At 36.9% G+C, this 23005-nt stretch overlaps 1 protein-coding gene across 2 annotated transcripts in view; it reads left to right on the forward strand.

Annotated features, from left to right (window-relative positions):
• BCKDHB (branched chain keto acid dehydrogenase E1 subunit beta) overlaps positions 1–23005 on the forward strand; it is a 124596-nt gene that overhangs the window by 16033 nt on the left and 85558 nt on the right. For both annotated transcript variants that reach the window (XM_075046494.1, XM_075046493.1), the window contains exons 4-6: positions 11528–11661; positions 12299–12454; positions 16098–16206. In XM_075046494.1, coding sequence (XP_074902595.1) covers positions 11528–11661; positions 12299–12454; positions 16098–16206 — 399 coding nt within the window. The remainder of the gene's footprint in view (positions 1–11527; positions 11662–12298; positions 12455–16097; positions 16207–23005) is intronic.

The raw sequence follows: 23005 nt of genomic DNA on the forward strand, positions 1-23005 counted from the left end.
GATCTGGCTTTTGTTCTGATTTATATAAATGTCTTTGAACAGTAACATCTGGAGAATGTGTTCCAGACTCATTACACAATAGTACATTTTGTTCATTTTCATCTTAAATAGCCAATTCTTTTTTTAAGATTTACAGTTGGAAAAAAAGAAAAGTTATTTGAGAACTTGATACAGTGTAATATGTCCTTTTACATCGTTTGAATCTGTGGGATAGTGATATAAATCATTCTGTGTCAGAGTAGCTGTGGGGTTGGTTTCTTTTTTATAATTGTTCTGATAGTGTCCCTGGTGTGAAAACAGTATTTTATTTGTTTGGGACTTACTAATATTCATTATGTTTCTTTTCATATGTTGCAAACCTGTTTGAGGGAAAGATAAGGGATATACTTTTAATACAGAACTTGATACTCAGTACAGAGCTTAAGAAAGCTGTTCTAACAAATTTTTAAGATATTTCAAGATATATTGCTGGGCAAAAAGTATGTGCTGCTGAACTTAATAAAAATGGAATTTTCCACTTCAGGAAATACTTTAAGTGAAACACTTAAAAGTAATATTTTAGTAATATAGTGTCAAGGAGAATAAAACTTTATGTATTAAAGACACAAGATGGAATTGATGAGCATAACTAGTATTCGCAGTTGGTGTTAATACCAGGTCTGCAAGCACAGGTTGTGTACCTTGTTTTAGATGTCAGTCTTTATGCCTTTACTATCTCTCAGGTGGAATTTAGTGATTCTCAATTTCCTTGGTTAGTCCTGCAATCAGTATGCCCTCTGTTTCATTTGTACTTGTCAAGTGGGACTAATTTAGTATGTCCGCTGTTTTTTTTGCCTCTGAGGTTGGTGATAAGAGTGTGGTAATTATCACCACTTCAGTTTAAGAAGGTGTTGCAGACTTTATTACAGGGACTAAAACACTTGAGTTTTTTTGGAAATAATTTGCTAGAAGCCTAAAAAGGTCAAGACTACCACCCCAGTCCAGTCAATTGTCTAAGCAGCTTTGCCACAGAACCACTTTGAGGAGCAGGTTAATTTTAATTTAACTTGATGCAGAGCCATCTTGCAGTGTCCAGGCTGACATAACATGCTAGTCATTTATTAGAAAGATCTCCTTTCTTTTTAATTTGTACAAACATTAAATCCTCAAAACCTGGTAAGGAGTTTTCACGCTTGTATGGAAGCACCAAGTATAGATCAATTTATTGATTTTTCTCATGCACATGTGTGGTGGGTTGACCCTGGCTGCACACCTGGTGCCCACCAAAGCTGCTCTATCACTCCCCACCTCAGCTGGACAGGGGAGAGAAAATGTATATCCCCACACCCCTCTCTTCTTCCTGGGCTGAACTTCACTCCCAATTTTTTACTACCTCCTCCCCACCAGCAGGTCTGGGGGATGGGGAATGGGGGTTGGGGTTAGTTCACCACATGTTGTCTCTGCCGCTCCTTCCTCCTCAGGGGCAGGACTCCTCACACTCTTCCCCTGCTCCAGCGTGGGGTGCCTCCCACGGGAGACAGTACTTCCTCCATGGACTTCTCCGACGTGGGCCCTTCCCATGGGCTGCAGTTCTTCACGAACTGCTCCAGCGTGGGTCCCTTCCCCGGGCTGCAGTCCTTCAGGCACAGACTGCTCCAGCGTGGGTCCCCCGTGGGGTCACAAGTCCTGCCAGAAAACCTGCTCCAGCGTGGGCTCCTCTCTCCCCGGGCTGCAGGTGGAGATCTGCTGCCCATGGACCTCCCTGGGCTGCAGGGGGACAGCCTGCCTCACCATGGTCTTCATCACCACAGGCTGCAGGGGAATCTCTGCTCCGGCGTCTGGAGCACCTCCTGCCCTCCTTCTGCACTGACCGGGGGGGCTGCAGGGCTGGTGCTCTCACATCTTCTCACTCCTCTCTCTGGCTGCAGTTTCTGTTGTGCAGCAGCTTTTCCCCCTTCTTAAACCTGTTCTCCCAGAGGCACTACCACCGTCACTGATGGGCTTGGCCTTGGCCAGCGGTGGGTCCGTCCTGGAGCCAGCTGGCGTTGGCTCTGTCGGACATGGGGGAAGCTTCCAGCAGCTTCTCACAGAATCTGCCCCTGTAGCCCCTCCCGGCTACCAAAATCTTGCTCCCCAAACCCAATACAACGTGCTTTACATTATCAAGGGCCAGACATGGTTACAAGTGAGACTCATAAAATGTTTTTCATTACTGCGGATCACTGGTCATTCAGCACTTTGTTCCTGAGTACTACTTTAGCAGCATTAAATCCTTGCTGTTGTGTTAAGAATAGTTGCTTCACAAGTTAGGGTAGAACCAGCATGCTTTCAAATTTACTATAAAGTATTCCTACACTACTGATACTGAGAAGTGTAAGAGACAGTGCCTTGTATTTGGCACAGTATTGCTTATTGCTTGGTTTGTCATCCAGATAGTGTACCCAGTCTATTACAGCAGAATTTTCATTAACATGTTGCAGCACTTAGCTTTGGTAACTGTTGTGCATTTTCCCCTTGGATCTTTTGTCATGTCATGTAATGTTACGCGTAGCCTGTAGATGCATGGAACTGACCTAAGCAGCTTAAATAAAGCTGATATATTATCCCTTGGTTATACCTGCATATAAGTGTTTGGTAGATGTCAATTTTAGAGCGTATTTTTGCAAGTGAGTGTTCTGTCATCTGGTATAGCTTTGCACATCTAACTTTATAGTCAGTTATGCTTTTTTGCAAGTGTGCTTCTCACAGAGCAAAATTTTTTGTGGTTGAGCAAGGAATGTTATTAATCATAGCTGGAGGAACACTTGAATGCCTTGGTGCAGTTAGGCATCGTGCTTTTTTTCTTTAGGCTGATACAACTGGGTATATGAGCCAGATGATCAGAATGAATTCGATGTGGACTGGGCTACCTGCATAGTCATCAGTAAAACAGAAATTCTGGTGAGCAAATCTGCCACTTTCATGTGAGCTGCTTATTGAATATTTTTCTAACAATGTGGAGCTGAATCAGTACTATTTTATCAATGTCATGAAATGCTTCCATCAGCAGGACAGGTACAGACTTAAGAAGTTTGGGCAGTCAGCATGTAACCCTGCTTGGGGCTGTTAATGAATCATAAAATAATAAGGGTTGGAAGGAAAAGACCTTGAAGGTCATCTGGTCCAAACCAGTACTCAACATGGAGCCAGTTTAGGTTGGTTGTGGTCTTGTCCAGGTGAGTTTTGAATATGTCCAAGGAAGGAGCTCATACAACTTCTGGGCAGATTGTTCCAGCATTTGACTACTGTCATAGTGAGGTTTTTTCCTCTTATATAATCAATTTCCCTTTTTGCGTTGTTCTTTCACCTGTCACTGTGTACTTGAAAAGAATCTGATCTCCCCCCTGCTTATACTACTGCTTGACTGCTTTTTCATCATGGAAGGATTAAATGACATGCAAGTTTACCAGCATTCAAAGCTATGCCAGAGTTTTGCATTAACCTCCCCTGACCCCTCCTGTTCCCATTTCTTCCCTGAGAAAGGGAGATCATTAGATAATATGTTTTAATGTTTATGCTTTAGCTTTTGGTGGAATGCTACTTTGTAACAAATGACAGGAAATCTGAAGTGAGGGAGAGGGCCAGAAAAGCAGGTTTTCCCTATTTGATTTAGGAAGGTAGAGCTGTTTATAAATAAATTTTCCTGGGTCCTCCTTCATCCGGAGGGCTATAAGACTGACAATTGAGTAAATGCTTAATGTTATGTTCATGCTCTAAACAACAATTTAAGAATTTACTAAGTTTTACTAGAAAGCAAGTTTCCTTTCCTTCCAAACCTGCAATTCAGTAACTGCACAGATTTATAAGTATTTGTAGATAATTGAGGAGGTTGCTCCCCATCCATGGTAACATTTTCTTTGTACTTCAGAAGTTCTCCTGACTCTGGTATTGTTTAGGGTCTTTGAGAGTGAGGATTAAATGAAAAAGCAATAAACATGCTTTTCTCCTAAGGAAATCTTGGGAGAGAGGAGGTGAAAGTACAGTTTGGATCTATGGAGCTCTTGTAAAAAAATCACTGTCTCAAGTAAGAGAATGATGTGTTGAGAACACTTAGAACTAGAACTGCTAGTTCAAATATTCATGTCTATTCAAATGTATGAATGCCTTGGAATTAGTGACTGGGGGAGACTTCAAAGGAAAACTTACCCTTCAGCTGTTTTTAATTTCCAATTTACTTGAAGTACTCTTCAGAAGTGTTGGTTATGTCAGTGGAATAAATGATAAGCTTCTGAGGAATTCCTGTTCTTACCAGTTACCTGTCAGAACAGGTGTCCTTTTCTTTGGGCAATACTGTTGTGATTAGTCCTTCAGAAGTATACATTTTTTTTGTGCAAGTGATTTTTTTTTTTTCCTCTCAAATGGAGCTTAATTAAGACTCCTGTAAACAAGTGAAACCAAGTAAGAAAGACTTATCTGTCATTTGACCTTTATAAATCTTCTGTCTAGAATAAGAAGTTGAGTCTTTTGTTGCAGAGTAGAACGTAATAGTGGATTTTGCAGCAGCAGAAGAGGAAGCAGCTAATTTAGTTTAGTGCATGCAAATCTCTATTCTGACCTTGTTCTTGATTGCTCGCAGATTTCTGAAGTACATTTTTTTTTACTAATTTATATGTCTTATTGCCATTGTGTGACTTTCTGGAATATTTAAGGAAAAAGTAATGGCAATATTTACTAATTAATCAAAATTTGAATGATTTTTTCATTCAGGGTAACTAAATGTTGAAATTCTTTTGAAAGCATAGGCTGTTTGTACACAGTGATATTTGTGTGTGTGGATATGTGTGTTTATCAACACAACTCATCATGCTTGAGACCTCACGGTGACTTAAATGGGGGCTGAGACCTGGCTGCCATGTAGTTGGCTGAGTCCTTGAAGCCTGCTGTGAATGTCTGGGCACACACAAATGTTCTTGGCCCAGTCTGTGCAACTCCTGTAGGATACAGCGTTGGGGAAGGACATGAGGAGTAAAGCTCAATTCTGTAAATTGTATTATTCTACGCACAGTAGGTGAAATTCATCATAAGAAGTTATGGGCTACTTGCGTATGAAATCCTTTTCATATAATACTTTTCATCTGTTAGGTAGGTGAAATGATCTATTCAAGATTGAGAGGTAAACCATCTCTGTGCTTGTGAAACTGAAGCCCTGCTTTGGACAAGTAGATTTGAAATTTGCATATTCACCTGGAAAGCTAATGTGCTTTTACTGGCATTTGCTATAGAGGAAGAGTGCCCATCGCACACCCTTTCTTAAAGCTGAAGAACTGCTATTAGGATATCAATAGAAGTACTTGTACAACAAATTGATTAAAATTAATAAGAAATTACTAGGACCGTTTTGTGTTCAACTGGGAGCTCTAAAAGAGCTGAGTATGAATTTACCAAACCACTAGCTGTGATGCCTGCCCTCTCATAGTATCAGAGAAATGGAAGATAGCAAGTGTCACCAGTTGTAAAACAGGGCTTAAAAGGGATTGTGGGACCAAGAAAGTCTGAATGCTGGATAGATTGTGTTAAATTATGTTAAGGAGTAGAATTAGCAGGCTTATGTAGATGTACATCTATGAAAAATCCTAGATACTCTAGGATTAGAACAGGTCTTTAGAGGCAGGACTGATTTGAAATCAGTCATTTCCATTTGAATTTTCTACATGAAGTCCCCAGTGAGTAGCAAAGAAGCTAACCTGCTGACACTTCCTTTTCTCTCCGGTCCTCTGTTTCTCCACGTGCATCCATGATTGTTGCAGTTGAGGACAGAATATATTTAGCTTGTTGGACTCTTCTATTTGACTTCTAATGGATGTTTTAAATGGAAGTTAATGAGATCATGGGGACAAATAAAATTCTGTCCAGGTACATTGTTAATACTACTCAGTGCTGACATCTTTTAAGATGTCTCTTTTAACACAAGTGATGTAGAAGTATCTTAAAACAAAACATCCTCCTTTGACTAAATCACTGGCAGAACTCCTTTAACCACTCAAATCGGCCAATGTAGGCTCTTAGTGATGTGAAATTACTTAGAGTTGGAGCCTTGGGTGGTGTGTTAACGTTATAGGAGATTTGATATTGTTTGAATACCTCATCTTTGAAGTTAAATTAAGACAGGAACAAGTTTCATTGCAGATACTGAAATCTGAAATACTTTTTTCCTGACAGCTTGGAACAAATAACGATGAAGCAGGCCAAAACATTAATGCACAATAATCAACTACATGTGTCTGTAAACATGTTCTGTTAGGTTGCTATGAAACTTTTTATTCTTGGAGGATGAGAAGATGACTGTAAGACAGCCTTAAAGCTGTTGCCCCTTAGAGGGTCAGTGGTAATTTGAACATTTTTTGGGTACTTAACTCTTTGTTCTGAAAATCACAAAGATCAATCTTTTTTTCTTTAAGTAAAAATAGATCAGGGGAGGATGAAGTAATTTTTTAAAAATTTCTTTTAATCAAATACTTTTTTCCTTAATGTTTTTAATCTTTTCAGATTTACCTTGTTAGGCAACACTTCTAGTGTATTTATTCACTTGCTCAACATGCATCTAACCTTCTTCCTGAGTTATTGGGATGGAGAGATGAGAAGAATCATCCTTTTTTCACATAGCCCTGTTTGCCATATTGCTTCCCTCACTACTTGGAAAAGGGCACCAACCTGTTCAGATGGCTGAAACTAGGGATGTTTGTAAGGCCAGGCAGGTTAATTGAAATGGACACCAGCGTAATGTCTTTAGTCAGAGGCTGACGCACCAGGTTTCAGATAACATAGAGGTACTACTTTCACCTGGAGTGACAAGTCAGCTCCTGGAGTTTGTGATAGCTTGTTTTGAGCTGAGTGGCTGATGCAAGTAATAGGAGAAGAGTACATTTTAGGAAATGTTTCTTCATTGATGTGGAAATGAAATATGGAAAGACAAAATATCTCTGGATTATTTGTCAGCTTCAGTCAGATTTCAGCTGAGACCTGACTTGGGTGGTTTGCAAAGGATGGTGTGAATGGCTGTTTATCAAAGTTGACTTCCTTTTCACATTTTGAAAAAAATGTAAAAAATAAAATGTTAAATAAAAATAGATAAAAATCCATAGGCTTAATGCCTTTAAATGTTCAGTGTTTGAATATTTTGTGTTAGTTTTAGTAATGATTTTCATATTGTATCAATAGAAATAGGAGGTTAAAACCATGCCATACAATTTTTAATGTTCAGGGAAATTAATAATTTGTTTATTCCTAATGATGCGTATATCTTCTTGCCTTAAAGGGCTAGATTTTATAAAGAAAACCGTAACCCTTGAAACTCTATCCAAGGCTTGTTTTTCCATCTAATGAATAGTAAATTGCTTTAGGTTTTGCTCCTAAAGGTTCAGTATTATTGTTTTAAATGTACAATCAAAACAATTCCTGAGTAATGAATCTCATTCAGTGACAGTTACTCGTTTCTTTCTTTACTGTTTTAAGCCATAGTACTTCAGGATTATGCCTTTAGTTCTGAAAGTCCAAATCAGGTGCTTCAAGCTGATCATGTTATAGCAGTCATGTTGTATTTCACATTTGGTGTTATTGATTCTCACTTCATTTATTTCATCATATTCCATTGACAGCAGCATGCTGCCTCTGATTTAATATCTCAGTGGTATTTCAGCAGTTTTAAAAGGATGTGTTTTATATTTTGAATCATAGAAGTGCACACTAGTGTGGTGGATCTAACATGCTTTTAAATACATTCACCTACCCTAGATTGATATTAAAGAATTAATTTTGAAGTTTTTATCAATTATTAGTTAAAAGCTCATTTTACAGGATTGTTCAAATACATATCAATTTTTGTGTGATGATATAAAATTATTTATGGAACCAATGTGTTAGGCTATTTCAGTATACTCTGAAAAATCTGTTAATAAGATTAGGTAAGCTTAGTATGATCTGACTTCTGGGCACTTCTCAACAATCTGGGTTTTTTTGTTCTTCTCAGACATTAGTCTATGTAGGTTACGTGGTAGAGTTCTTAAAGCAGACCTACCTGCATTTCAGTAAATTGGTATGTGTTAAAAATAGAATAGAAATTCACAAGGAAAAAAAATGCTAATTGAATATTTTGATTTCAATATGAAATGCTATATTTTGAAATTTACTGTGAATTTAACTTTTTTTTCTTCCGTCTCTTCTGTAGTCTTATTTTTTCAGTGTTTTCTTTGCTGGCTATGTCCTATATCAAAATATCACGTAAGCAAGTGAAGTGAAATACATTGATCTGCCAAGGGACTTTTAAGAAGTAGGAAAGTGTAATATGTCTTGGTAATGTTCATGCATTTTTAGTTTATTAAAATAGGAGTTGTTTTAAATGAAATTAAAAATTTAAATGCATCAGTGAAAGAGAAGGGAAACAAGATGTCTTATTCATGGTACCCTAGATTAAATAAAAAAAGAGGGAAGGGGATGTTTGCTATGTGTTTATAGTGTTACAGATGGATATGGGTACAGGGACAGCTCTTGTGGTTGCATCTGAAGCAGGGCTTCCCCACCTTCACAGATGGTGGTGAGGCCTGGGGCAACTACACATTTGCGTAGGTGGTTTATGCTTCTGTTTCCTTGACTGTGACGCCTGTCAGTGGAGGGAGCACACCAGAGGATGCTGTATAGCTTGGGAACTGAGATTGCAGCCATCCTTCAGGGATGAGAACAATTTACACAGTATACATTCTCTAGGTTCAAAAATAATCTTGCATTCCCCTTGTTATAGAAGTTCTTTCATCTTTCCACGGCATTGTTTTCCTTCTTCATCCTATGGATTAGTTTACTGATCTATTTACTCTGTAGAAGTGGGACTAAATAGCCCTGAAAGCCGAAGTTTCTTATTCTGCATGGGAGAAGCATGGTACTGAGGTGACTGAAATATCCCCCTTTTGTCAGCTCTTAAGGGAAGAGATAATTCCTGCGTGAAGCTTTTTGAACTGACTTTTAATTCTTGGCAGAAAAGCCAAGACACAATTGATGTCTGTCAGAAGTGAGTATAACTTAATTATGAAGACAATAAAAACAAGTTACATATTCAATAAATATCTTGCCCAGTTCTGGGTTTCCCAGAGCATTCTGTCTTTCTGCTACTCAGAATGAGAATCTTTCAGGGCTTGGGCTGTTTTTATGTAGTGACATTGCCAGGCACATTGGTAGTACTAATTAAGAAAGAATAGAAATATGCAGACTATTAGTGTTACTGCAGCATGCTGGTAAAATAAATGCCCAGCAATAATAAATGGCAGTGCTATGAAGTTACTACCATTCTCACTTCCTATGCCATTTTCAGTCTGAACAACTTTTAAGCACAGTACCTGCAGAGATTATTTTTTTCTTCCAAGAGATATGAAGCAAAGTACAGATGACCCACATCTGGAAATTACTGAGATCAGCTTGCTCATATACCTTGGAAATGAGAGCTAGCAGGTTTTTCTACTTGTAAAATGTTCTCTCATCTGCAAGGTACTTCACTGTGATTAAGAGCTGGTCAGGGTGATACTGGGTGTGTTTGAAATCCAGACAACAAAACCCCGCTTTCTTTCAAAAGCTATGCAATAATTTTGTTAATCTGGAATTCACTGTTAATTACTGAGCTAGCAGTGGTAACATTGTTATCTCCAGTGTCAATAGCAGGACTTGTAAGTCATAAGAATTTAAAAATGTTTCTTGGTAATTTGTTTCTAAACAAAAAGCAGCCCAATGTGCATGTATTTTAAAAGTACTGTAAGTCTCCAGGATTTTTGTTTCAAATACTGATTTATAAGAAATGGGTAGAAGTCACAGAAGTTTGGAATGACCAATTTGAGAAAATGGTGCTTCCCTTCAAAAAGGTGATCTTTAAGGTGGTTGAAAACGTTTCCTCTGTCCTGTATGCAAAATCGTGGGGTGTCCTGCAGTTGTGGTAGCCCTTTGGACTTGTGTTGGCTTGTGTAGCCTCACTGACAACACCAACATTGTATCATTCCATGGCATTTTTTTCACTTGCCTTAAATGAGTGGTGTCTTAAGTTCCTTGTAGAAGGAGAAGAGAGGAAGGCAGAAGGAGAGCCAAAACCTAATTACTGATGTATCAAAAAAAGATCGCTCCCAAACAAACAAACAAAACTCCAAACCAAAAAACCAACCCAAAACAAATTAACCCTTGAAGTATGAGATTCAAAACACCAGGTGAAGCATATGGACAGGGTACAAGCAATGACAGTGCTGTGCTGGGTGATGTGTGAAGATGAAAGACATGTACTTGAAAGATATGTATTAACATGCCTCCCTTTACTGTATTGTAAATACAGCTGTAGGCAATGGTTCTGCTCTTATCCCTTTAAAACCTTTTGTTAGCTTCCCTTCCTCTAGTTTAACTTGCAGCTATTGAAATTAGGAGTCTTCATAGTAACAACTTTCCTAATTAATTATTAATTGATTAGTTTAGTCTTTCTTTTTAGTAATTTATTTGGTGGTTATTTAGTTATTGCTTAGTTTATTTCATGGTCATTGGTGTGCACTGCACTCACTTTTTTCCATCCAGTTTGAAGTCTTGGCATATTCATGCATGACAGACTCCTATAGAAACCTACTGTTTATTTCCCAATGTTCTAAAGGGAAAATTTATTAGCATAACTAGGTTTTCCTGTTGATCTGCTGAGGGAGTGCGGTACTGCTGGCAAATATTGTAAATATGTCTTATAGAGGTTATTGTAGTGGCGTTTCATCTCCCTCCCCCTCCTTGTTTTTAATTTCATGAACTGAACAATTTTGCCTTCAGCCATCTATTAGATTGATGCATATTTGGAATTTGAAATTACTGTGGCACAGAAATATGTCAGGGCTAAAATGACCTTTTGCACTCCCATAGGGAAGACAAAGCCTGAAATATTTGATTTCCAGTTTTGTGCCTCCAACAGCAAGAACAGCTTCTTTTTCACTTGCCTTGGAGACAAACCAAATTCTTTAGTAAGTGCAGCCTTACCTTATGAAAGAAGAGTGGTAAGACTGGGCACTGCTTATGGGGAGTGTGGGCAAGAGACAGTGTACTTTCATACAGATGCTCTCGTAGATCATCTGCCTTTGAGTATGGATAGTTAGTTTTGACTGTCTAAAAAAAAAAAAAGTAGTAACAATACTTTTCTGCATTATGACTTTTTAAAATGCTTATAAGTATTCTTTACTCCTCCCATATAAGCATGAGGGGTATGCATGCTTATCTGTATATACATCAGAACAAATTATTTTCCTTGAAGTGTTAAGAACATTGTAAGTTACAGAAACTGTTCTTATCTTTCATTTTTTTTTCTCCTTGTCTTCCTCTGTTATAAATTAGTGAAAGTATCTTTATCTGTAATGGATGTTTATTGTTCCTACACCAAAAAAAGCCCATCTAAAAAGCCGTATACTTAATTGCAGGTGACTTGCTTATAACTCGAATATTTCTGGGGTTATGTTTTCCACTTGGAGCTGGTGTGTTAAAGGAATTGTGCATGTGTTTTTTTTGTGTGGTTTTTTTATAGGTAAAGATAGAGTTTTCAACACCCCCTTGTGTGAACAAGGAATTGTTGGCTTTGGTATTGGAGTTGCTGTCACGGGTGCTACAGCCATTGCAGAAATTCAGTTTGCAGATTACATTTTTCCAGCATTTGATCAGGTTAGTTCTAATAAATTTGAGAGAAGAAATCTTATGACTGTTTAAATTACTTGTCTGTTAGCATTAATGCTTGGTTTGAATATGTAATTTTTGCAAATATATCCACAGCTGTATTACTAATATTTATGCATGCTTTAAGTAAACAGGAAAGTACCAAGGCCAGTTTGAAGGCTCATTAAATAATGGAAATTAAAGATGTGGTTTGAAGCAAATGTCTTTGTTTGTTTTTATTTCTGGTTTTGTGGCTGTGTTGGCTTCAGTAGCCTTAAATTCCTCAGCTGTGTCTTCCCTACACCATCTCTCACTTCTCTGCTGCTGCAACCAGCCATGTGTCCACAGCACAAACTACAGATTTGAACTGGGCTGATTGACAGTATGGGAATGGGGAAACAACTGGGTTATATGGCTACTCCTGAGGCCTAAGCATCTAACTTGAACACACTAAATTATGGCTTCATTTCCCTTGGAAAATGTTGCCTTTCCACTGATTTACAAGATTCTTTTACTTCTAATTTGGTCCTCTGAATCCCATGCATGGTGCAGATGATGTACTTACATCTCATGTATTGTAGAAGCTTAATGATGCATAACTAAAGGTATTGGACTGAATGTTACTTTCGTATATAAATCTTTCCAGATTGTTAACGAAGCAGCAAAATATCGTTACCGCTCTGGAGATCTGTTTAATTGTGGAAACCTCACCATCAGAGCCCCCTGGGGCTGTGTGGGTCATGGTGCACTATATCATTCTCAAAGTCCAGAAGCTTTTTTTGCTCACTGTCCAGGAATAAAGGTACAGTAACTCTTATTTTATGAAGATTGATCTTGTTTGGTTGGTTTTTTGTTTGTTTGGTTTTTAATGGACCTGACTAACAATGAGTCTGTTGTCTCCATGTGGTCCTGGGCAACTGGCTCTAGGTGGCTCTGCTTGAGCAGAGGCATTGGACCAGATGATTGCTGGAGGACCCTGCCAACCTCATCTGTTCTGTGATTCTCTGAATGATAACTTTAAGCAAGCTTTCTGCGTGAGACGGTGGCATGCCTTGAAGCTAAGATTCCTAGAGCTTAGATGGATAACTCCTGGAGAAGAGGGAGGAGTGGGATCTAGTCATCTCAGTTTGAGAGCACTTTTTGCCAGCTCTCCATTTGTTTTCTGAGTAAATTTTTGTCTATGGACTTGTCTGGGTTAACTGGCATCCAGTCCATTGAGAAATGACTCATAGCTTGATTAATGTGGAAGACTTAAGCAAAACCAGTATTTGCATGCTGAAGACACATGTTCACTGTTTATCTGTTGTTTAAACTACTGTCTATACATGATTTTGGTGTTCCAAAACTTCAGATATTACTCATTACTCCCTGTGCGAGGCCATAGCCATTTCTCATACTTGTTTCTCTTTACTTAAATAAAAAAAAAATCTTGTAGTATTCACATTTTATTTCATGATATTTGAGAAACAGAATGCATTTTTGTCTTTGGGTGTTCTTTATGATCTTTGGGGTGTTCCTATTCTGAACTTGAAAATATTTCCTGATATAGACAAAAGCAACCTACAAAGTCTTTTGCCATGTAATTGAATCACACAGTTTCTTGAGCTTGTTTAAAAACTAGAGTAGTTTATTATCATATGGAAGCACAAGATAACTTACGATTAAGATACTGATGCCAGGTCTAGCTAATTTATGCTGATCTTGTTGATCAATCTCAGATCTTTACATACTGAACCAAGTGCTGAGATTTAGTGGTCCACTCTGGTGATTAAAACTTTCTAATTCATAGCAATCTAGTACTATTGTGCTTTGTCTTCTGAGTAAGTTAGTAAGTCAGAATTTTATTTAATCACTCCAGTTAATTTTATTTCTTTTCTCTCATCTCTGATCTTTCTTCTTGTTTTTTCACTTTCTTTCACTTTTCCTTGGGTAAAGTGCTAAAATAGGTTGCTACCACTAACAGCTGTCATCTCAGTTAAAGGTAAAGGGCATGCTAAATTCTGTGGAACTGATGAAACAATATACTAATTCTTGATGCACAGAGAAGTATTTTAGACTTAATCTTCTGAGTTCTGTATAGTTGTGGAAAAAATGTTGCTCCTTTAATATTTTTTTGCAAAGCTGTTCATTAATGCAGTTAATAATGTTTAAGGCTTTACCTTTCAGGTTGCAGGTCTTTTATTTGATGAACCCAAACCTAGCCCTTAACATATGAATCCAAAAATGCAAATGAACTTGTGGTTTAGATTTATTTGCAGAAGTCCCATATTTATGCATATTTTCTTTAAATTAGAAGAGGATAGGCCATGTATTACAAGCTGGTAAAGGTAGGATTGATCTCTGGGGAGAGTAGTTTTCAGAACTGCCCTCTTACTAAACTCTGCGGCATGTTCCTGACAAGATTTTTATTTTGTGTTTTTAGTTAAGTGAAGGTTTGGATTTTCCAAGCAAAAGAGACTTTGTACAACTTTGGCTGTTCAGGGGAAGGATTGTAATCATTAGTACTTAAGGCTTGTTGGGGTGACAAGGGCATTGCTAGATGATTCTATCTTTTGTCTACTGTTCTGAGGGTGTATGTCTTAATGGATCAGACTGTCTTCCAAAATTCCTGTATTGACTGTCTCTATTCCATTGTAAGACTGCTCCAGAATATTTGTCATCATGGCTAGAAGGTTTCTTTTAATTTCCAGCCTAAATTTGTTCCTGACTAACTTGCATATTTAACTTATCTGTCCTTCATTTTCACTTTCATATACTGAGAGAACAATTGTTTCCCCTTTAGTCTTTGTTTTCTTAGACTAAACAAATCAAACTATCAAAGAGATGTTAACATTTTCTGAAGCTCTTTTGGCACCTGTTTAATTAATTTTCTTTCAAAACAGTTGATATTGTCATGAAGTATTCCAGCTGAGTTTCTAGCAGTGATTTTTGCAATAGCACTAACACTTCCTTGGCTACATTATGCTTTTTTGGGGGCTGTACTGGATAGTGTCCTATAGTCATCCTTTGAGCAGATAATAAATTCAGATCTGAATTTCTACTGCTGAGTTCTAAATTTATAAAAAAAAAATGTAGTCCTTACATAATGAGAAGTCACACATTTATTGTTCAGTTTACTTTTGCTTTTGTCAGTTATGTCCTCAATGTGAATGATGAATGTATCATTCTCTGTGGTGGTAGTGACTCTCAGCTTTTGAATAGTTTTCATTACCATGTTGTGACTTAATATTGTAAATTAATAAGGTAAATAAAGTCTGTCCTAAAAATGATCCCTAAGGAGCATTCATCAGTTGGGTAATTTCCCATGTGTCTGTTACCAAATGCTTTGGTGAAATATTAATAGACTGCTTCTTCCTTCTTTATAAAAATCACTTACCAAGTTAATTTGATGCGATAGCAGATTTAGGTTGTGTTTTGACTCTTTTTTTATTACTTTTATATAATTAAATGTTCTTACTTTCAAAAATTATTTGAAGCCTTGGAAACTCATGGAGACAATAAGTTAACATGTCTGTAGTTACATGGATTTTTTTCTTTTTTTTTTCTTTAAACAAGTGCTACAGGTAATGTTTTCAGAGTGGGCCACTTCTAACTTCACAGCTATAAAAATGTTTGCTAGTAGACTTCATGCTGCATGTGCCAGCTCTTTGAGATCTCTGGGATGTAAATGACCTTGTCCTTCTGATTTGAGGGAATTGATCTCTCGGGTTCTATTTTCATTTAAACTGTGATAATTTGGTAATTTTCTGTTCATAATCAGCATTCTCTTACATCATCCAAAATTAACTCTTCTGTTGGCAAATCAGTTATACTTTTTCGTTCCAAGTATTCATATTACACCTGGAGGCCTTACTTAGTTTTGTCTTTGCTTGATAGTAGTTTCAGGTATTTTTTGGTATTTGTTTGTTTCCGAGATGAACAAATTTCAGGCTTCCACTATAAGAAAAGGAAGTAAACTTTAAATAGCTATTTCTGTGTTTAGTCTTCAAAACTTACTGGACTAAGTCTGAATACCTTCCAGGCCTGCTCTGATGAATCTTTACCCAGACAACTGAGAATCACTCAGCTGTATTTTTTGTCATACTTCTATATTAATTTTATTAAACTAACATGTAATTTTTTTTTTAATCTCACTGACTTCTGTTCTTTCCACCTCAAAATGTTATTGTTAGGGTGTTAGTTCTACCTTATTGGATGGGAGTCCAATAGTATTTAAATCATGGTGTAGAAGGGAATTATTCAAGCCTCATCAATGAACAAAATAAAATTCAAAATTTGGAGTGTGTGTTAGTAATGTAAGACTGATGTTAATTCACTTTGTAAAAACTAGTCAATCTGTATGTAGGCTTACTTAAAGCAAATAATTGCTTCGTTTTTAATATTAGTTGAGGAAGCTTGCAGCAGAATTGCAGTTTAAATAAACTATTTTAAAAATGTTTTTACAGATTGTAATTCCAAGGAGTCCTCTTCAGGCCAAAGGACTGCTGCTGTCTTGCATAGAGGACAAAAATCCATGCATATTCTTTGAGCCTAAAATACTTTACAGAGCTGCAGGTAAAGACTCATATGCTATGTTTTCCAATAAAGCAACACTGTTTTGGGGTTGGTTTGTTTTTTTGGTGTTTTTTTTTGTTTGTGGTTTTTTTTTTTTGCATATGTATGTTGATAGTCACAGTTAAAACAATACTGTAGCAGAAGTCTTGACTTGTTTTGTCTCTAGCTATGTTTGGAGGTTGTGTTTTTAGAGGAATTGTGAAAACTGAGTAAGATCTCTAAATTTGGCTGCAAAGATAAATGAACAATTACAGTCCGAGTCATGCTCAGTTAACTTTGGAAGTGGAATGCTTTGTACAGTCTTGGGTTAAAAGAAAAAAAAAAAGAAAAAAAAAATAAATAGAGCTGAGAGGCATCATTCTTTATCAAACTGCAATATAAATTTGACAGAAGTTAAACTGCTTTCTCTTTGATAACTGTAGATACTAAAATAAGTTTCCAGATCAGTTCTTATTTTTCCAAAAGAACTGAACATCACCATTTCCCCAAAGTTAAAATTTCCTTGAAGTGCTTTAATTTCTAAAAATCTTGAAAATATGCCCTCTTAGATTTTAATCTTATGTGGAAGGAAGTGTGATTCCCATTACTTCTTTCGTTTGTTTTAGTCATAGTGAACTTTTTGGTTCAAAGAAGTTTTAACAGCTATCATGATGCATAACATAGAAGAATAGGGTAATTTGAAGATGATAGTGCTTGACTTGGTTGTAAAAAATTAGCTTGTTACTTCTTTGGACTAGAGAAACTAGACTCAGAACAGATAATGGATGAAAACAAAATTTGCATGTGGAGATAGGCAGAGTGACTGGGTGAGCAACTGATAAAATAGAACTCAAGCCATCACTTACCTTCAGCGTTTCTATGTCATACAGCTTTATATACCAACTATGCTTGAATCCAGCAATGCAGTTTATAAGTTGATTCTGTGTGTGGACTGAAGTTGAGCAAAGGACAAAATGTTTGTATTTCACTTTGGACCTTTTAACAGCACTTTTCTATCAGTGCATCCATTTTGTTAGTAAATTTATCCTCTTCCTAGAGGAGAGAACCAAAAAATAACAAGGGAAAGATTTAGAAAGCGCACATCAAAGCTACAAAAAAAATAGCAGAATAACTCAGGAACAAACAGGATATTTACTGAGGAAACTGCTTATTTGCTTTTATATTTTCAAAAAAGACCCAGAATTCCTGTTAGCAATGTATTTTTAAAAGTGCAGCTATTTTTAGTGTGGTGTGATGTACCCAAAGGGTATTGCATTCCTTGCGTTCAGTGTGTTTTGAGATCTTATTGAAATTTAGCAATAAAGATCTCTGACCCTTCATTTAGATGAAGTAGTTTGGAAAATGAACTTGAGTCTTACAGTCCTGTTAAACAAAGAAAAAAAATATGGAAGTTTAAAATTCCTGTGTCCTTAAAACAACCCTTTCTTTCTTTCTTTTTCTTTTTTTTCAGTATTTACTAGTCACAAATACAGACTGCAGAGTTAATGAAATACTTGCTTTCATAGTGGAATGAACGGCTGCACATCAATATCACACAGTTTTTGAGAATATAGGGTGGTTTTTGTGTTTGAAGAAATGACTTGTAAAGCAATTGCTGGATTGTGTAGTGAACATAAATCAGCCTTGTGATTGAAATCTTGAGTAAAGATGTGCTGAAATAGTGGTTAATGTGGTTTATGTGCTGGTCAATAACCAACCGCAGCATTGCTGCAAAATGATGTTGGTAGTTTCTGAAAGACTGTGACTTCCTCCTACATTCCAATGGCCTGATTTTCAGAGATATTACCTACATTTTTGTCTTAATATTTCTAAGAATATCAGTTTAGTGATGTAGGCTGAAATTTATAGTACATTTGTGTCAACATGTGATGATTGTAGGTAACTTCCTTCATTTTGAAACAATTTTGAGTGGACTTTTTATTATTTCTACAATATAAAGCAGGAATATTTTATTGTGTGAAAGGGTTTTGATGTTCCTTTTATTTTCACCTTTTCCTCTGGCATTGTTAGTTCATAATCTTAGTTCATAATCTTAACTGTTTGGCTGTCCTTTGTGGGTTGGGTCAGCTTGAGCTGGAAGAAGAGTGGTGCCTGGGAGTTTCTCCTAGAAAATTAATCTCTTGGAGTTCTTTATGCTGCTGGCCATGAGCAAGGTTTCTTGTAATTCCACCATAGAAACAAAGTGGCCTGGTGAATTCAGAAATGGACCAGGGTCATCATGATTGTTCGGTCCTGATGCAGCAGCAATAAAACACAAGCCTGATAAACAAGAACTGGATAAATGGTGGAAAGAAGGATTTTAAAAATGCAACTGTCTTGTGTTTTGAGTAGAGCAAGATTTTATAATATCCTATATGAATGTGTTCATTGTAGCAGGAGAAAGAAGATAGTACAGATTCAGAAATTCACTTACACAGAAAGCTTGAACTATACATGTATTTCTTGTCTCTTCCCATTAGTGTCTCAAAATACTAAAGGGTCTTCCAAAGACTGGGAACATTCAGGCTTTCCAAAACAAGAAGAAAAAATCAGATGTCCTCTGTTGCTTTATTTATCTCCCCCCCCCCCCCCCCCCCCCCCCTTTCCTTTTTGGGGGGGCAGGGTGGGAGGAGTTACTGACTTCTACCAGAAACTTCCACTTTGACATTGATACATTTTTAGGGGAAAGACAGGATATTAATAGTATAATATGGTATAAAACCCTACCCAAGATTTGGGGCCTCATTGTTCCAGACAAAAAATAATTTTCTTTATTTCCATGATGATGGCTAAGGCATTGAATGATGAAATTTTATTGCCCCTCCCAGAAAATTTTTTTTTGTTCTAGCTTCATCTGAATAGATATGTTTGTTGCAGAGAACTTCACAACTGATGTTACAGTGGGTGTGTAGGGACTTCATTGAAAAATAAAGGTGTCAAAGACGATAATGGGAAATAGTATTTTCTATCTGTAAAATTAATGTAGGCATCTGAGCTTCATCATTCTCCTCTAATGGAATTTTCTTTCTCCGTATGAGGCCTCTAAATAGCTACCCATGATATTTTGCTCAGAGTTGTTAATATCTTTGAAATTTCAGCTGAAAATAAGCTGTAGATGGGATAGTCTTTAAAACACAGGATATCTGTTCTTGTTCATGTGGGTTGAAGCTACTAATGCTTTGTTTTAAACAAATAAAACGAAAAAGTGAACCAAACAAAAAATGACAAAACTCCACATCCACTACACCTCAGACAAAGAAAAAACTAGGCCCTCTGCTTCTGCCCCCAGGTGTTGCTATTATTGTTGAAATTAGCTGTTGGATCCTAGTGATGGAAGATAATGTATATCTAGCTTAAGATGTATAACCTGAAGTTGCTTTTTGAGAATGTTAAGTAGGGTGCCAGGTCATTGCTGTTTTATGGAAGCTTTTGTTCAGAACCAACCTTGTGATTCTGCATGTGATGCATCCCTTCAAGGAGCTATATAGGCCCACTAGTCGCTTTCAAGTTTTTTGGTTGTTTCTTTTTGTTGTTGATGACAGGGCAGGTTTTTCAAGATTGAAGAGCAGATTTTTTTCATAACAGTAAAGACATTGTACAAAAAAAAGAAGAATCTTCCTTCGTAAAAGTTTTGAAACATAAGTCTGGTCTCCAAGGTAAATCAGAGCTGTAGCACAAATTATTTCAGTTTGACTATCACATGGATACTGTGATTGCTTGCTAATTTTTTTGGAATAATGAATTTAGCTGGATGTTTTCCCAAATGAACACAGATTTGGTTATGCAAACGTGTTGTATGCTTATTGAGACATGACGTGAAACTGTGTTATTAAATGAACATTCATTTCTATATGAATATTTGCTATCCAGACATGCCTTTGCCCATATAAGATACAAGAATAAAATTAGGCCTTAAATCTTCACCTTAGTCATCCCTGGGAGAAAGGTGGATATCGAAGTAGCATTGCCTTAAGTTCACCACATTCACACTGTGATGAACTGAAGACAAAAGGCAACTTCCAAAGTGAAGAACAGCTTTGCAAGAACATTTTGAAAACATTTTCAGTTCATTCAAGAAGTAACTCACACCTTAGATACCCAAGAGCCTTAGTAACACCAAAAGGAGGGAGTGGATTTAGAGCTAAGATCTTAAACTTTGCCTGGGTGTCTGTTAATAGTAAGTTTTAAGTCACAGAAGAGAAGTATCTATTTTGTTTGAATGAAATACAGTTAACTAGGTTTGTTTCTTGTCGTTATGTTTGTCTTCAGGTTTGTGTCTCTGTATTGTGTTTATAGCTTCTTTTTGTTTATCATCCCATTTGGCAAGGTCCTCCATCAGACAATTGTACTGAAAGAAACACTCCCACGTTCCTCATACCCTTATCAATAAGTGGGACTGAGCAGGTTTGGTTCTTGTTACAGCCTCCCTCGTTGGTTAGGTTTGTGTCCCTGTGTGTTCTTCCTTATGGCTTCTCCCTCTTCCTATTATCCTGTTTTCCATTGAAAAGATCCTTGTCCAGACACCCTTAAGGTAGCAGATGCTCCCTTCTTCCACATAGTCTTACAGTGGTCATCAGAAGTTTTGTGTATGTTAATTTGCCTTGTATAAAATTAGAAAGGAGCAAAGAAATACAAGCCTTTCTGGGTAAATGTCCAGAGTTAAATATGCAAGTACACATATATAGAGAGAATTCTGTTGCTGATTAATTTATGAGATTATAATGTTACTAAATGTGCTGTGGTGATGTCCTCCTAAATGTCAGAGATACTAAGAAAATATCTGAATTAAAAAGAAAAAGGAGGCTTTGATTTATAAAAAATAGTTAACAGCCTGTGCAGCGTCAAGAGCACATAATGATTATGAATCAAAGGAGAAGATGAGTCACCTTGACATTACCAGGTTTAGACATCTTGTGGAGAACCTACTCTGATGTTTTTTGACCTTTTCAGTTTCATTTAATTGTACTATATATGACATTGGTGGTGTAGAAATAAATACGACTTGCATCAGTGGTTGTTATAGAGACAAGACAGGTAAGATGAGAAAACGTGTTTTCTTTCTGCTGTTCAGATTGCTCTTTAGAAAAAGCAACAGATGGTGCAGCCTTTTAAAAATTGACTTGCAATGGCCTTTTTTCCCTGATAATTACAACCTTTTGTTAATTGCTTTATTTGAAATCTGTATTTGAAATATTTGATTTAAAATATTTTATTTATATCTTCAGTTATAGATGAATGGGCTGCTTTGTATAAACATTGTTGTCCTGGTTTGGTTAGTTATTATGGAAGAATATGCATAGAATAATTTCATATGCTACTTTTCATCATTTTTAGTGGAGGCAGGAGTTTTTGCAAATAAAATCCTGCCAAATCTGGACTTCCCTATAAATTTTTGACAAGCTGAATTTTGCATTTAAAAGTGGCAGGAATTTTAGATGAGCTCATCCAATGGACATCTTGTTGCAGAAGAAATTGGTTAATTTGTGTAATTGTATGTTTAATCTCCTTAAGTGGATAAAACCATTACACTAAGAAGGAGCTCTTTTTGTATCATGTACACCTTCCAGTTCTTCCTTTGGTCATTTCAAAAAAAGTTCTTCCCACTGTCATTTCAAAACCTCTTCATTCACGTCAGCTGCCTGGGTTTCCACTCAAAGGTCTGGTGGCATCTTTATAAGGTTTTTGTTCTCTGGGTGTCGCGTACATGACAATCCCATGAAAAACATAGTTAGTCAATGCCAGTTAGTATAGTTGTGGGTTTTGTTATCTTTCAGGATCTCTACTTTCTTTAGCCTGAGGGTTTTACAATGTGCAATATCCACAGAAGCCTGGTCTGCTTTACTGTCAACCAGTAATGTGCAGTGAGCGAGGGCTGGATGTGCCTTTGCCCTCTTTGTATCCCCACCCTATATTCCTTTAGGTGCTTGTTATTCAAAGAAATCATTACAGGAAGACACTGATATTTTAATACATTAAAAATAATAGTTTGCAAAGAGATCTGATTTTGTGCTGTTTAAAAGCACCTTGTATTTAAAATTTGGGTTTTTTTCTTTTTCTTATTTCCTTGTTTGAATGCATGTGTGTTCTTGAATTGTGCTAGAAAAAAAAATACCTGTTCTGTTTTTAGGGAGAATGATTTAGTTAATATGTGTGTCTCCTCTGTGCCCATTCAGGTGAAGTGAGATATCTCTAATGTAAGCATAGGCAAAAGCTTTTTTTACTGTGAGGTTGGTCAAACACAGGAACAGGTTGCCCAGAGAGGTTGTGGAGTCTCTGACCATGGAAACACTCAAAATGTGGCTGGACATGGCCCTGAACAATCAGTTTGAGGTGACCTTGCTCTGAGCAGGTTGCTTGGACTAGGTGATCTTCAGAGGTTGCTTCCTACCTCAGCTGTTCTGTGATTCAGTGAAATTTGTAGCACTTGTTTCCACACTCCCCCCCCCCCCCCCCCCCCCCGCAGTAACAATATACAACAAAAAGCCTGCTGTGATTTAAAAACAATATTCACTGTTTGATTTATTGAAAAGTTATGTTTATAACTTGTAAGCCAGGAAAAAACCTAGGTCATTCTACTTGTATTGGATCTGGCGAACCAATGAAGGAAAAATACAAACCACTTAATTTGTTGTGGTGGTATCACTCAGTAGGATTCTTTATCATGACTTCAGGAAGCAATTTTGTTCAGCAGGAACTCAGTAACTATTTTATGAACTATGAAATATGTTAACAAGAAAAGTAGAGTGCCTTCTTTATAAATTGTTTTTGTGTATTTAGAGTTGAGTAAAATCTCTCCCCCCCCCCCAATATCACTGGGATT

This window comes from Buteo buteo, chromosome 15, assembly GCF_964188355.1.
Source record: "Buteo buteo chromosome 15, bButBut1.hap1.1, whole genome shotgun sequence".
In the NCBI taxonomy this organism is placed as follows: domain Eukaryota; kingdom Metazoa; phylum Chordata; class Aves; order Accipitriformes; family Accipitridae; genus Buteo; species Buteo buteo.